Raw genomic sequence first — 14,348 nt, 5'->3', positions numbered from 1 at the left:
CATTTTGCTCCCAAGAAGAAGATTTCAGATAGAGAAAAAACCCTCATGCACAACTGCTCTCAGTTCAGGAGCTTGGACACTCGGGTTCATACCTTCAGAGGGTAAGGAGGAAACCAGGCATGGACCTATTGTGTCCTGGGTAATTTCTCTTCCAACAGCATCATGGATGAAAAGGAGAGCATGGCTGTAAGTCTCTGCCTTCAGCAGAAAGACACTGTTAAAGCAAAAGGTTCATGCGATCTTCCTGGCAAGTAGATCTTGAGTAGCTCACTGTAGGCGTTTCCATGTAGGTCCCCTGAGGTACTTTTTTCTCCCATGCACCTTGCAGGGGAGCTGGACTGCAGATTCAACTGTGTCTTTCCTGTCTGAGCATGTGGTGCCTAAATAAATTTTTGGGGCATCCGTCAGCCTCAGATTACAGAAGTATTGCTAAAAGTGGAGGTAGAACATACTGCAGAGGCATTTTAAATACCAATTAGTGCTTTTAAAAGGTTCAAGATCCTGATTTGAAAGGAATTACAGGTAAACAAAGGTTTTACTATCATAATTTCTGGCATCATAACACTGTTAAGCTCTAGTCAGAAAATTAAATTCCCTAAAAATTTAGAACTCAGGGCAAAGACAACAACCACAGTAAGTGGAAGCTCAGAAGGAAAAAGCGATAGAATATTGATCCATAGGGTGTTATTGTTTATTGGATGGTGTTTGAAAGCCTGGATTGACATGATAGCTTTGCTAAAAGAACCTGACATTGCTGTTTTGTTGAGTGCAACTTTCTAAAAACTACCATCTTAAAGATTTCTCATAATCTGTGTCCTCTGTAGCTATTGAGTGTTTTTCATCAAAATGGTTTGTCATTTCAGTGCCTTCTATTATGACGTAATGTGAACTGGTCAAGATATAAATACTAACCATTAGATTCTGTTGTTCAATCAGCATTCAAGCAGTTTGAAAATTAGTGTGCAATCTCATATTGGACTCCCGGTGTCAGAAACGTCACACTCTAGAATAATGACAGTTGCCAGCAGGCAGCTCAGCAATATGATTTTGACTACAAAATATGACACTAATACAATTTAAACTCGGTGCAGAAAGCTACAGGGTGAGCAAACTGATTTATGTGTGCTATCAAAACCAAATTTTAGTATTCGATCAGGACAATATATTTCTTTGTTCAGGAAGGTTAGGACTGTTGGCTTTATTTTATAAGACCTTTTGAACAAAGATACAAATTTTTCTTCCAAGTTTAAGCTGCTACAATTCACTGCCTGTTGATGCTGCAGCTGTCCTTACAGATGCCAGCACGCATGCCTACATGTCTGCTGGGAGTTAGGGATGAGGCTGGGGAGAGCAGGCACCTCCCATTTCCTCATGCCAGTGACCCCTGATAGCAACCCAGAGACCTACTGGAATTAGCAGAAATTTGCCTGGGCAGACCTGTCCCATCGTGTAGACCAATTTCTGCCAAGCCCCAAGTGTGTAGTGATTTTTCTTCAAATTCCATAAGCGGAGGTTGAGATCTTAAGATGACACTTGAGTCGCAGTTATCAATTGTTTGAAAGTCTGTTTCTGCAGTTTTGGAAATCAGAGGCAGAGCAAGGAGCGTCGTTAGGTGTACATGTAGCTAGAACTGTGGATTAGTTGTACAGTACAATGTACTTTGGAGCCAGGTTTTCAAAACAGAAGCACTGAAGTACCAAAATAAGAGCTAAACACTTCAAAAATTCAGCTGTCTTGTTGTCTGCATAGTTTGGTAGCTACAGCATGAAACAGTGTCTCCACCTGGGCCATAGACTTGGGAATGTTTTTTATGTTCAACAAGGAATTTTTCCAAGCAGAGAGGTCCTTGCCTCTTCCTCAGCTGCTTTTTTATTCCCATGCTTGCTAAGCAGATACCCCTGATGCTCCTTTCACTGTCGTCCCCCATCGGGTCATGCTAATCTGGGCCTTAGAGATGCTTGTCGACTTGGGTTGTTTTGGTTTTAACCTGTATCTGGTTTAGAATGTGACACCAACAACAGTTCCATCAGCAGAAGTGATGGGATAATAAAGATGGAGCGTAAGGAAAGGTGTTTATCTTGAGTGCCTGTATTCACAAGAGAAATTCTAACATCACACCACACCTTTAATCTCCCCGTTGTCCATTTCATTAAGTCAGGATAACACTAGCCTAATTTATTGTAAACACAGAGTAAATTAAGCATATGTGAGTACTGTGCAGTTCATTGTGGAGATGACAAGAGAGCAGTGGTCTGATTGATTACCTGATGGTCTTACCACTGTATTGCATTGGTTCTCTCCCAGAATGTTAAAACAGACACACTGTTGAACCAGATGGAATTAAATTAGTGTAAACCCTTCTTGGGAAACAGTGACATCTTCAAAGCAGTGCATGCTCATCTCTTCATTAGTGCTAATGTGCTAGAATGATAAATAAGCAGTACAAACATCCCTTTGCCTCTTAAGTCTGTAATAATTATATTTTGTTTTGTAAGCCTTCACAAAGTGTGAAATTGACATTTTTGCAGTACAGCACGATTCGCTTACCTGAAGACTGCTTTTTAACTGATTGAAGTAGTTAGTGAGCATGAGAGAAGAGTGAAAGACAAAATGAGATGAATATTGTTCTTATTAAATAGACAAGGCAAACCAAAACCAGAGAGGCCCATCACAAAAAACCTACAAAGCATAGCATTTTTTTTTTTTAAGGCAAAACACTTCAAAGATAGTTAACCATAAAGTTCAAGACGGTAAAGTTCTTTCCAGATCACAAGATTCTTCATGGTTCATCATATGATTCCTCGTACAGGACTGGCCCCTTATTCTGTTTGAAAAGAAACTTTCAGAAAAGGAAATGAATGGAGGTGAAGCACAGTCATCACGGGAACTCCAAGATCCAGTTTTAGTGCTGCATGTGTCCCGTATATGCATGTGTTTATAGACATAGTTTTGTGTTCATTCATTACATAGCTATTTTTCCCACCCACAGATAGTGAAAAATGCCTAAAAAGAAGACTGGTGCTCGTAAGAAAGCTGAGAACCGTCGTGAACGTGAAAAGCAGATAAGGGCTTCAAGAGCCAACATAGACTTAGCCAAACATCCCTGTAATGCTTCAATGGTAAAGTAACCTGAAGTACTTCATATTACAATACTTGATTTTAAATTATGTAAAACCAGTGACAATACATTGACTGTGTTTAATGCCACTAGAATGCCATTCTTCCTACTATCCTTCCTTTAAGTTTACATTTGCATCAGAGGTATAGTACATGAATAAAAAGTTAGCTCCTAATCAGATCTTAATTCAGAGTCCCTGTGAGGTCTGTAAATTTTATATATTTTACCTAGAATAAAAATAATTACCAGTATTTTATTTCTTTTCTTTAGGAATGTGATAAGTGCCAAAGGTAAGTATTTTTCCCCTCCTAAAACTAGCAGTTTAATATTAATTGGTTTCAAACATTTTACAGGTCTTTTTTAATGCTTGCTTTTTTCCCCCCTCTTCTATGTGCCTAGACGACAGAAGAATAGAGCTTTTTGCTACTTCTGTAACTCTGTTCAAAAATTACCCATTTGTGCACAATGTGGTAAGTAGAAATAATGAAGGAAAACATGCTATCCTCAGTCCCATTTGTGGTGTTAAACTCTCAGCAGTTAAGACTACCTTTGTCTTGAAGTACCTTTGTGATTTTTGGAGCGGGTTCTATTAAATCTGCTGTGAATATCCTTCTTGAGACAAGATCTTGCTTGCTTATGCAGTAATGCATGTGCCTCTGACCCCCAGAGATTTGCAAGTCTGGGTCATGGGCTTGTCTTCAGCATTTGATCTTTGGAAGAATGTATCTCGCTGCCTTTTAGGCTTGAGAAAGTCTGACCATTTCCCTAGATTGACCGTATGGAGTATTGTTTCATAACAACACCAAAGTTAAAAAGGCTCTGACTGCCAGCAACGCACCAGTAAATACTGCTTTTTGGGGATGACATAATTTCTGATAACTCTAATATCAATTAAAGCTATAGTACATTATACATCTTACATGGTTTTGCAGTGTAATATGCTGCTCGTATTGTTTGTATGTGCTAGAGGGCTGATGCTTTGAAATCAGAAGAAAAGGACTTGTGACAGAACTGGGCTCTGAATCAGGCTAAAGTGCCTTTTTTTTTTTTAAGTGCTTGCTTGCAGGGGATGTTGATAATAATTTCATACTTTCAGGTGAATGTTGTTGTTTTACTATTTCAACATATCCTTGCAGATTTTCAGTTTGTCATTAAGTGCTTTGGCTGTTTTGTGGTTTAACTCTGAGCTGCTGACATCTGCAGCTTCCAGGGCCTTTGTTGGGACTTTCAGATACTGAGCACTTCTGGAAGCCAGGCTGTCTGCAGTGGCAGTGTGTCATCCTTCATAAGTCTTCCTCCTGTCATCATGCAGTAAAGTACTAAAAACATGTTGTCTATCTTACAGCATATTATACATCTGAAGTTGACTCCTGTGTGCTGAATTTATCTTAATCTGTGGTATATTTGTGGAGGAAAAGCATTCCTAATAACCACCACAAAATTCTATTGAGTCTCAGGGTTTTCCAAGACATTAGAGCTGTTTGGTGCTTAATCAGACATTGGTGACAGACCCTATAAACAAACAGCATCTTTCCTAGAGAAGTCCCTGAGGGATGGGAGCAAGGTAGCTGTATTGCAGTGCTCTAGACCCAGTAATATCCCCAACACTTCATGTTGCCCAGCTCAGCCCACCACTGGTCCTTCCTCACCCTCCAAGTGCCATTTGGTATCCAAGGTGTCATTTAATACAAACTGCTGCTGATGCTGCATACTGGGATTTAATTACATTTTCAGAGCAGAATTTGGTTTTGTCAGCTCTTGAATGGGTTTGAAGGGAGCATCCTTTTGTTGGTTTCCTAAGCAGGCAATAACAGAGATGCCAAAGGGGGTGTGGGGCAGGGCAGCTTAAATAAGTGTTAAAACCCCACTGCAGTAACCTGGGACAGCTACAAATTTTTTTTGCTTTTATAACTGCATACAGAGCATGTATATTTCTGGTAGAGCTATTTACCTCAGAGGTGAGGTACAGGTGAAAGCTGTTGCCGTAACTACTTGCTTGTGTCAGAATAACTTCTGTGTGCAGACTGTGCCTTTTTCTCCCACCCATCCCCTGCATTTAAAGGGAATTATTTAGTCTAGGAAGTAATCTTTAATATGGTTTTTAAAAAGAAAACCAAACAACAGAACAACCACCACCACCAAAAAGCCAAGTATCCAAGTACCTGTAAGTAATTAAATCATGATGTGCACATGTGTTTTTTCAGAGGGCCTCAGCTTTGCTCGTAGCACATGCTGCTTTTATGGTGGGACAGAACTAGCTGCAGCTTTAAATGGAACTTTTGAAGATGTCATTGCTTGACTTTCACCTTACTTTGTTCTTTGGTTTGCTGTGATATTTTAAATTCTTGCCAATGCCTCAAAACAAATAGCAAGACAATACATTGCTTCATTATCTCAGAACTGGAGCAAGAGATTTTGGCTGAAAACAGACAATTTGATTTCAGGTAGATGTGAGGGTGAGTTGCAGACATTTGTTTGTATTATTTTTACCTAGATTCATAATTAAGTACAGGTGTTTGATTGAAGTACTGCTCTTATATGAACATTCATTCAATTTTTTTATTTTTATGTAATTTTCTTCTGGTTGTTTTTTAAACAGGAAAAACCAAATGCATGATGAAGTCTTCAGACTGTGTTATAAAGCATGCTGGTGTGTACAGTACTGGACTAGCAATGGTGGTATGTATACAAAATTACAGCTTTTTTGCACTACAAGGTTGTTCTATGCAACTCTCTCTGAAAAAAAGGTAAAACAGATCTATGGAATGATAGCATGTACCAGGCCAGGATTTTTTTCTCATCTTACCACGACAAACTGATTTTTCCCTTATACTGGAAACCCAAATTTTGCATGTTTAGATTCAGTTCATGCAAACTCTGACACACGTCCTGGGTGCTAACGGATCTGTGTTGGTGGCAGGCCCAAAGCACATGCATTAGCAGCACTGGAATTCACATGCCCCACAGCCAGTTCCCAGTAGCCATTAAAATTTGGGATCATTCTGTAGAAACCAGGGGACTTTTATTACTGTCAGTAGTGCAGAGACCATCAGTATCACAGAGAGGAATCTGTTCCATGGCATTGGGGAGGACTTTTATTTAAAAAAAAAAAAAAAACAACCAAAAAACATTTGAGCTCTTAGCAGAAACAGTCACAGCTTCTGACTGCTGAATTTTTGTTCTTAGAAGGACAAGTTAGTTCTGGGAAGCAAGGTTTGACTTGTTATCGCCTCTGGATTAAATGCTGTATGGACTAAACCTCTGTCCTGTTTCTGCCTCCAGTTGGCAGTCAGCTTTTCTCAGTAACACACCTGGCCTTTCCAGTCCAAAGTTCCTAAACTCATTGCATGCATTAATTGACACAATATTTTCATAACAACTTGGATTCAACAGTGTTTTCTTAGTTTTGTGTGCATTATGGTAGTTTGCTACATACAGGCTGAGGAGGCTTCTTAAATGCTACAGTTAAGGGATGGTTGATGCATAGATCTTTTAGTTCAATCAAAATGAAAATTAAAGAGTCTGACTAATTTCTAATGAGTTATTTGATCTTTGCTGTCTGCAGAGCTTGTGTTCCATTACAGCATGATTTAAAATCCAAATGAGTGATTTCAGCTGTAAGAATCAAGTGGCATTTTTCAGGTCATTTCGAAACTGCATTTTTACCAGAGCATTGTTATCATTTATGGATCTCAGGTTTCAGCTGGAGGACATGATTTTCATGTATAAGATTTAAGATATGAAATGTAAAAAACCAAAAAGGAGAAAACAAGGTCTTTTGCATTATATTTAATTCTGCAGAAATGAATAGCAGACAAACAAGATGAACTGTGGAGTGTCTGGATAGGAATACAGATGTGGTTCATACGCTCTCACTCAACTGGAATGAGGCCACCAAGAGAATGGATACTTGGATACATTCAGGGTTATGGAGTAAGAGTCTCTCTCTAGGTATTGCAGAAGTCCCAAGATGATATCTTTCTGTAATTGCAGGGTGCAATCTGTGATTTCTGCGAAGCTTGGGTGTGTCACGGGAGGAAATGTCTCAGCACACACGCGTGTATCTGCCCTCTCACCGACGCAGAATGTATTGAGTGCGAAAGAGGTGTCTGGGACCATGGTAGGTTAATCACACTTAAAAATAACAAAATCTAAAATATACTTTTCCCCTGACATTGCTTAAGTTATTGTACCTATATTCTTAACATAGCATTTTTAATCTTCACTGATCAGTATGTTTGTTCAAAGCAAGGCATTCCCCTCCCCATTTTAAAAATAGACCTTATGCAGGGCAAAATGTAAACGACCTGCCCAAGAACTTACAGTGCTCAAGTCAGGGATGTTTATGTACTCTAAAGTATTAACTGTCTTGTCAGCTGAGTACTTCACATGTAGGCATCAGATTGTTAACACACAATTTGCTGCCGTTCCCACTCCATTCATCTGCGCTAGTACAGGTATTTGGTTTCCCAGTTCCCAGTGTGTATTTCAGTGTGCATCAGAGGTGAGGGGGTGGAAGGAAACTGGTGAGACAGAATGATTTAAGAAAAATCCTTAATGCCATAGTCAAATTAAAATTAAAGGCACTAGAAGCAATACTTCCTTTATATTTATGATGTCTTGTATTATAGGAGACATGGTATTTTTCAGTGTAATAATGGATGGCAGTATCTAATTTAGGACTCTGTTGAAGCATTTGTGACAGAAGGGAGAACTGGTCTCCAGTCAAAACTACTGCCGAAATTGTTTGCAGAGCAGAACTTGATGCCTGTGCCTGTTGGTGATTATTTTGCCTTGATAAATCTTTCAGGAGGCAGAATATTCACCTGCTCTTTTTGCCACAATTTCCTCTGTGAAGATGATCAGTTTGAACATCAAGCCAGCTGCCAAGTTTTAGAAGCAGAGACATTTAAATGTAAGTTAAGTTCTTCATAGTCCCTTTCACCAGAGCTAAGCAGACTCTCTCTGTGCTCTAGAATACCCTACGTTGCCTTTTCCAAAGAGCTTGCTCTGCCACCACTGGAGGAAAGGGCCTCTGTTTCCTGTGTGCCTGGTCTAGATATCCAGTTATCTAGACTAGACGCTTTGTCCCTGACCTTCCTCCATGCCAGGCTGTACACGGCAGTTTTTTCCCCTGCCTGGCTCTGGCAGGCCTCCCATGGGAAGTTGCCTTTGCAGGAGCCAACAGCCCCCAAAGTGGCAGCGTTGGCAGGACTGCCTCAAAACTGCTGGAACTACTGATGCTGCTTTGTTTACTCAAAGCTCTGCAGGCAAGAAGGAGCTCTCTTCCACTCTTCCAACCATATGGTGAATTATTCTAGATACCTAAATATTACCAACTGTGTATAGTCTGGCTGAACTTTCCCAGATTGCTGTGGATGACCTGTATGTTGATGAAGGGTTACCATCTGTTGATTTTGCAAAAGCAGCAAGTCCTGGGGAAGGTCACGACTCAGGAAGCAGTCATTGGCTGATTTAGTGAGACAGGGTGAGCATGGAAGGAAGAAACAAAAATAGTGTTCATCCAGAGCATGAGCTTAGTGTCTTCATTGACCAGTGGACTGGGGATATGTGTGTCAGTACCTGTATCAAATGATGATACATGTCCACCTTTACTGAGTAAAGAACAGGTGGTTGAAGACCTTACGTCCTTTTGAACTTCGATTAATTGTGCGGACAAACTGAAACTGGTAGTTGTAAGAGGACACAATGGCCATGCCCGACGTTGCTAGTCCACTACTCATCTCTGGTTGAAACAGGGAAGCTTCAAGGAGGTTAAAAAACCAACAGAATCCCTACAAACAAAGCAAGACTATGCCTGTTTGAAATAACTCATCTTTTGCAGAAGTATTTCTTTTCTACCCAACATTAACTGCTATTTGGTTTATTTCATGAGACAAGTGTTTGTCCCTTCCAAAACTTGTATGCATGTATTTTGGCTATTAAAACATTTTCAATGCTTATTACAGAAATTCAAGGTGCTCTTTATCATGTATAAAACTGTTTTTTTTCAGAACTAATTTCTTGTCCTAATTGATTTATCTTAATTCAGAATATTTGTTGATTTCAATGTTAGCCTGTCTCTAGAAATCTCTTATCTCTTTTTCATCTCCCATCCTTTTTTTCCCAGCCAGCTATTTTCTAAGCCTTGATTAGCTTCCTTTGATATATTCTGCCAGAATATCTTCCTGCATAGCAATATTGAAGCAGCAACAGCTGTTCCACAAGAATGTTTTTTCAGTGATTGTTGGAAGCTTTTAATTCACAGATGTGATGTCACACCCTGAATAGAGAAATTGCTTTTTGAGGGTTTTCACTGCATTTAATGTTTTGTGGCACAGTGCAGTCTTGGTAGAGAGGCAGGATTTTTGTCAGTGTGTGGTAACAGGATTATCAAACCTGAACTTTTACAGAATACACAAACTTTAAATGTGGTCATGCAATTGTAGTCTGAATCTCATTCTAGCTGTGAAAAAGCTTGTGTTACTTTCCATCACTGAGAGACATTTTTTAAAGTGTGGATACTCCAAAAAAGTCTGAATATATATGCATTAGCATTTCCAATTCCATCTTTAAACACATGACAGAGCACTAACACCCATCCTGTCCTCATGTGGAGAATTGGTAATATTTATTACTTGAGATTCAAAAACTTTGCTGCCACAGGGGTAAGGCAAGGTAGAAGGGAGCAAGTACTTGCACAGAGACTGATAAAATACTTATAACTGCTTCTTGCGGAGTAACTCTTCACCCAGCTTCATGTTGCTGCCAATTCCCTTTGCTGTACTCCCTCTAGTGGAGTGAAGAAACGAATTTGAAGCTTCAAGACAACTTAAATTTTGAGGACAGATTCTGCTCTCTTCATGTGCCAGCTATAATTCTTTAACACACAGATTTTCATATGGAGTTGTGTGCAACAAAGTACATTTCCAGAGGACATGACAGAAAATACAGAATAGAACAACTCTTCTAGATTTGGAAGTTTGCAAGCTTTCAGTATTCTCAAATCCCATTTAAATGAGATAAAGGTATTAAAGGCTGCCATGGCATTGTTTAAAGTGACTGTAAAATGCTAGCACTCCTTTTGACATTGTGGGAAGAGTTAGATCACTTAATACCACATTGGTTCTGAAACTTCTGTTTTTAAAAGTTTGGAAACTCAAGAAATAATAAAAGGTGAAGAGAGGAAAAAGTTTCACTTTTTGTGTCAAATTACATTATTGCAGTGAGGCTTAGACTTGAAAAAAATCAAGTAAAACGGTACTGTATGGTAAAATGAGTTTTTTACAAAGTGCTCTTGTGTCAGGGAATTAAAAATAAATGTCTCAAATAATGACATCATTAGATATTTTTACAAAGTGTTAAAAAAATCACAGATCTGCAGTTTCCAAGTACTGAATTTTATGTATTGATTTTCTCCAACAGGTGTTTCCTGCAACAGGCTCGGGCAGCATTCATGCCTGCGTTGTAAGGTAAAGAGTCAAGACAGTTGCAAGTAGCTATGGTTTCAGACTTGTTCTCCTTAGCTTCCAAGGCTGGTATCAAGCTTTGTTACATTCTTCCTCTGAATTATTAAAAAAAAAAAATTCATACTTTTTGTATTAATTTCTGAAGCCTGGGGGCAGACTTATGTGGGACAAAAGGGCTTTTATCCGTGCATGCCTGTTAACCACAAGCCAGTGTTAACGAATCTTTGTGCCAGGTGAGGTGATCTTCACTTTGTGTTTAAACTGGGGCTATGTTTGGGCCTTTTCAAAAAAGAAAACAAATCCATGGTCTTGAACAGGATCCAAGGCTTTGGGATATGTTTTGATCCAACATAGAACTAAGGCAATTAAAAAAAAGTTGTTTTTAAAAACAGTCAAGTGATGATCTGACCAGAAAACGCTGCAGTTCAGATCCAAAAGAAATAATCTCTATAGCTAATCCAGTTTTACACATGCACAGGCGAATTTGTTGACATTAGGCTTTTGGTTTTACACGCTCAGAAGTAATTTTGTACAAAAAGTTCCACCTCCTTCACCATCAACATTGCCCAGATTTCTCCAGGTGCTGGTTCATTGCCTGCTCTTAGTCTTATCCTCCATGTTTTTCCCTGCAGTCTCCCATGGCATCGATATTATATTCCAACTTGTTCCTTTCTCCAGATATCTTCACTGGCATCCTGGTGCTCAGCGTGTGACATTTCCATCTCTTAATTCTTCCCTTCAGGTCACTGTGTAGTTATATCCTGGCGTACATCTCTGATTGTATTTTATTTAAGTTTGTCAGCGTAAACCCAAGTTTGCCAGGCTCCTTGTGGGCAGCAGTATAACCCAGTCCTTTAGCATGTTCTTTCTCTCCTTGTTTATCAGCACTTTTATGAGCCTTTTCCCTGAGAAGCCATGAAACTACATTCAACACAGAAGTGATTGTTCTGCGCGTAGTGTACAGACTCCAGTTCCACTGCAGACAGACCTCATTAAATTTTAATCCCAACCAGAACATCCCGCTGCTGTTAGATGCTTTTTTGCTTGCTTCTTGCTGAAGAGTATGCTCCTATGATTAAAACATTTAGCCTTTTCATTCTCCCTTCACCCCACAGGCTTGCTTTTGTGACGATCATGTGCGAAGTAGGGTTTTCAAGCAGGAAAAAGGAAAAGAGCCTCCCTGCCCTAAATGTGGCCATGAAACTCAGCAGACAAAGGATCTGAGCATGTCAAGTAAGCCTGCTTCTCTAGCTAACAAGCTGTACACGTACCACTGGTGACTGCTTCTCTGCATAGGAACACTGAGCAAACTCCAATTACTTTCAATTGTTTTGCAAAGCTTTGCTGCATTTGTTTTGGGAAAAACTTTGTCTTTCTTAGTTCTAGAATTGAGCAGTCTCTCATTCTTAATCATTAACTGATTCCAACACAGTGAAAGCTTTTGTTTAGTTTGAGATTTTAGTTATGCAAAAATTGCAGAAAATCACTTCAGCCTTTATTTCCTCTACAAGAAGCCATCTAATGAATTTTGAAGTGCAGTTTGATGACATACGTACAATCTACCTCAACCATTCTCGAATAAATCACAATATGTATTATATCTACAAAGCACCTCCAATTACAGGTTTTCTTGGATAGAGTTCCAAAGGTTTGTCATAAAACCTCAGTCATACTCTGGGGGCAGTTATTTATACAAACTTGGCTGCAGGGGGAGAGACTGTGTAGCAGAAAAATGCTGTCAGAGTAGAAATTAAATCTGAAAATGTCAGATTTAGAAAAATGCTGTCTAACATTGTATGCTCTTTGCTGAGTAGTGAAAAAGGACGGAAAAGAAATGTCAGATGCTCTGCGCAAATTGCTATTGAAGGGTGAGAACATGATGATTTTTCTCTGTCTGCAGCTCGCTCTTTGAAGTTTGGCCGACAGACTGGAGGTGAAGATGCAGATGGAGCTTCAGGTTATGATGCCTACTGGAAGAACCTCTCCTCCAGCAAGGCAGGAGATGCAGGCGATCGTGAGGATGAATACGATGAATATGAAGCAGAAGATGATGATGAAGATGACAATGATGAGGGAGGGAAGGATTCTGATACAGAGGCCACAGATGTATTCAGCAATCTGAATTTAGGAAGGACCTATGCTAGCGGGTATGCACATTATGAGGAACCTGAAGATTAAGTTTAGTATGCTGGCAAGCTAAACACATTTGGAAGGAGCCAAGCAGTGCTTCACTTGTGTACGTGCCAGTAGGATAGCTCTATCAGGTACTTACATATCTATGTTAGAGAGTAAAGAGCGTGGGACTTCTGCAGTAACTCCAAGTGATACTTTTTTTTTTTTTTTTTTACAAACTGGTATTGGGTTTGGGACTGGGGAGAAAACAGGATTATTTTTATTCTCCCCAGCAAAGTGGTTTTGTCCTTGAGTTACTGAGCATCATGGTTCAATGCCATTTCCCCATCAATACAGGAATGTGGGAGGGCTGTACAACTTGTTTCCATTTGCCCATCAGGAATTAAGTTATTTTTTACAATAATTTTGTTAACTGATTTCATAAAATTAATGTAGTAGTGGGTTGGTGACTGCATTTTTTTGGTCTGCACAATAAAAGTCAACTGCATTCTCTAAAATCTCATAAATATTGAACTCCTTTGAATAGCTGGAAAGCAGGTTGTATACAAAGTGTAAATTGACACTAAAATACTTCCTTGTTTATGTAGGTAAGGCAGATCAATGTAGTTCTCCACGTACTTGAACATTACTTTTCCAGCATTTTCAGAATGAGATATTAATCCATAGGGCTATCTGCAGCCATTACAAGTGCACCTCAGGTAATCAAAAAATTTTATTGCAATAAAAATGTTGGTGTATCCTGTCTGCCACTGAACTCTAATAAGGCAGTTTCTCATTAGATCAAAGGAGATTGGTTTCTTTTAGCCTTCAGCTCTTTCCTTGCACATGATACAAGGAAATAAGAAATTTGATAGGAAACAACCCTTATATATGAATTGATAAGGTGAGAAAACACAGGGGCGTTCAAATACTGTTCTGTGCAAATGTGCTGGTAAAAGGGCAAGTGATCTTGTGAGCTGAGGAGGTGCCACTTGCAGAAGTGTTTGCAGTGACTCTGATTTGAAAGTCAACATATTAATTACCCATCTACAAATCTAAGTGACAGAATTTAGCTTCTGAAACGTTGAAAGGATAGCAGCTTTAGCAGCGGACAGATGAAGGTACAAGGGCAGCTACCTGAAGTGTTACTCCACCTTTCTAAATGCCATGCTTAAATGCAAGAGAGCTGTTTCTTGTTATCTGCCAAATATCTGAACTGATTATCAAATTACATACTTCTGTGGTGCTTTCTCTACTGTTTCTTACCAGCTAAAGGTCGTATGTTGGCAGAGCATACCCTACTGAGAATAGTTTTTAATGATGTTAGGATTGCCAGATGAGCATTTGCTAACAAAACAGGATTGAGGAACCTGGCCTTGATACTTCCCTCCTAAATGCCTCTCATGCCAAATGCATAAAAGACATGAGCTGGAATGCATCCAGGACAAAAGCAAACCAAGAAAGAACACAACTTGGTTATGGGAGCTGAGGAAGAAAGTGTACTGGGGAGAAGGGCATGACCTGATCAATGCAGGTCAAGTGCTTGCCTTCAGAAGAAGAGAGGAAACCAATTAATGCAACATCTGAAAGCCCAATCCCCTTCCAAAACTGGAATGCTAAGGGCTAGCCAGGTTCCTGTGCTAGGGAAG

At 39.5% G+C, this 14,348-nt stretch overlaps 1 protein-coding gene across 1 annotated transcript; it reads left to right on the top strand.

The window, feature by feature from the left end:
* The first annotated feature begins 2,950 nt into the window (after positions 1–2,950).
* Positions 2,951–13,215, top strand: ZNF330 (zinc finger protein 330). Its single transcript, XM_010084327.1, has 10 exons — positions 2,951–3,119; positions 3,389–3,408; positions 3,518–3,588; positions 5,718–5,797; positions 7,112–7,238; positions 7,929–8,033; positions 10,544–10,590; positions 11,703–11,820; positions 12,488–13,038; positions 13,079–13,215. The coding sequence occupies exons 1-9, from the start codon at positions 3,000–3,002 to the stop codon at positions 12,763–12,765; spliced, it is 966 nt and encodes a 321-aa protein (XP_010082629.1). The 5' UTR covers positions 2,951–2,999; the 3' UTR covers positions 12,766–13,038; positions 13,079–13,215.
* Positions 13,216–14,348: the final 1,133 nt, after the last annotated feature.

The sequence above is a fragment of the Pterocles gutturalis genome, unplaced genomic scaffold, assembly GCF_000699245.1.
Source record: "Pterocles gutturalis isolate BGI_N339 unplaced genomic scaffold, ASM69924v1 scaffold41500, whole genome shotgun sequence".
Lineage (NCBI taxonomy): Eukaryota > Metazoa > Chordata > Aves > Pterocliformes > Pteroclidae > Pterocles > Pterocles gutturalis.
This window is presented reverse-complemented; position numbering and strand designations above follow the sequence as displayed.

Bases quoted from the DNA above. Each gene is read 5' to 3' on its own strand.
- ZNF330 (XM_010084327.1), top strand. From the start codon at position 3,000: ATGCCTAAAAAGAAGACTGGTGCTCGTAAGAAAGCTGAGAACCGTCGT. The intron at 3,409-3,517 runs GTAAGTATTTTT...CTATGTGCCTAG, and splicing joins GAATGTGATAAGTGCCAAAG to ACGACAGAAGAATAGAGCTT. The intron at 10,591-11,702 runs GTAAAGAGTCAA...TTCACCCCACAG, and splicing joins ATTCATGCCTGCGTTGTAAG to GCTTGCTTTTGTGACGATCA.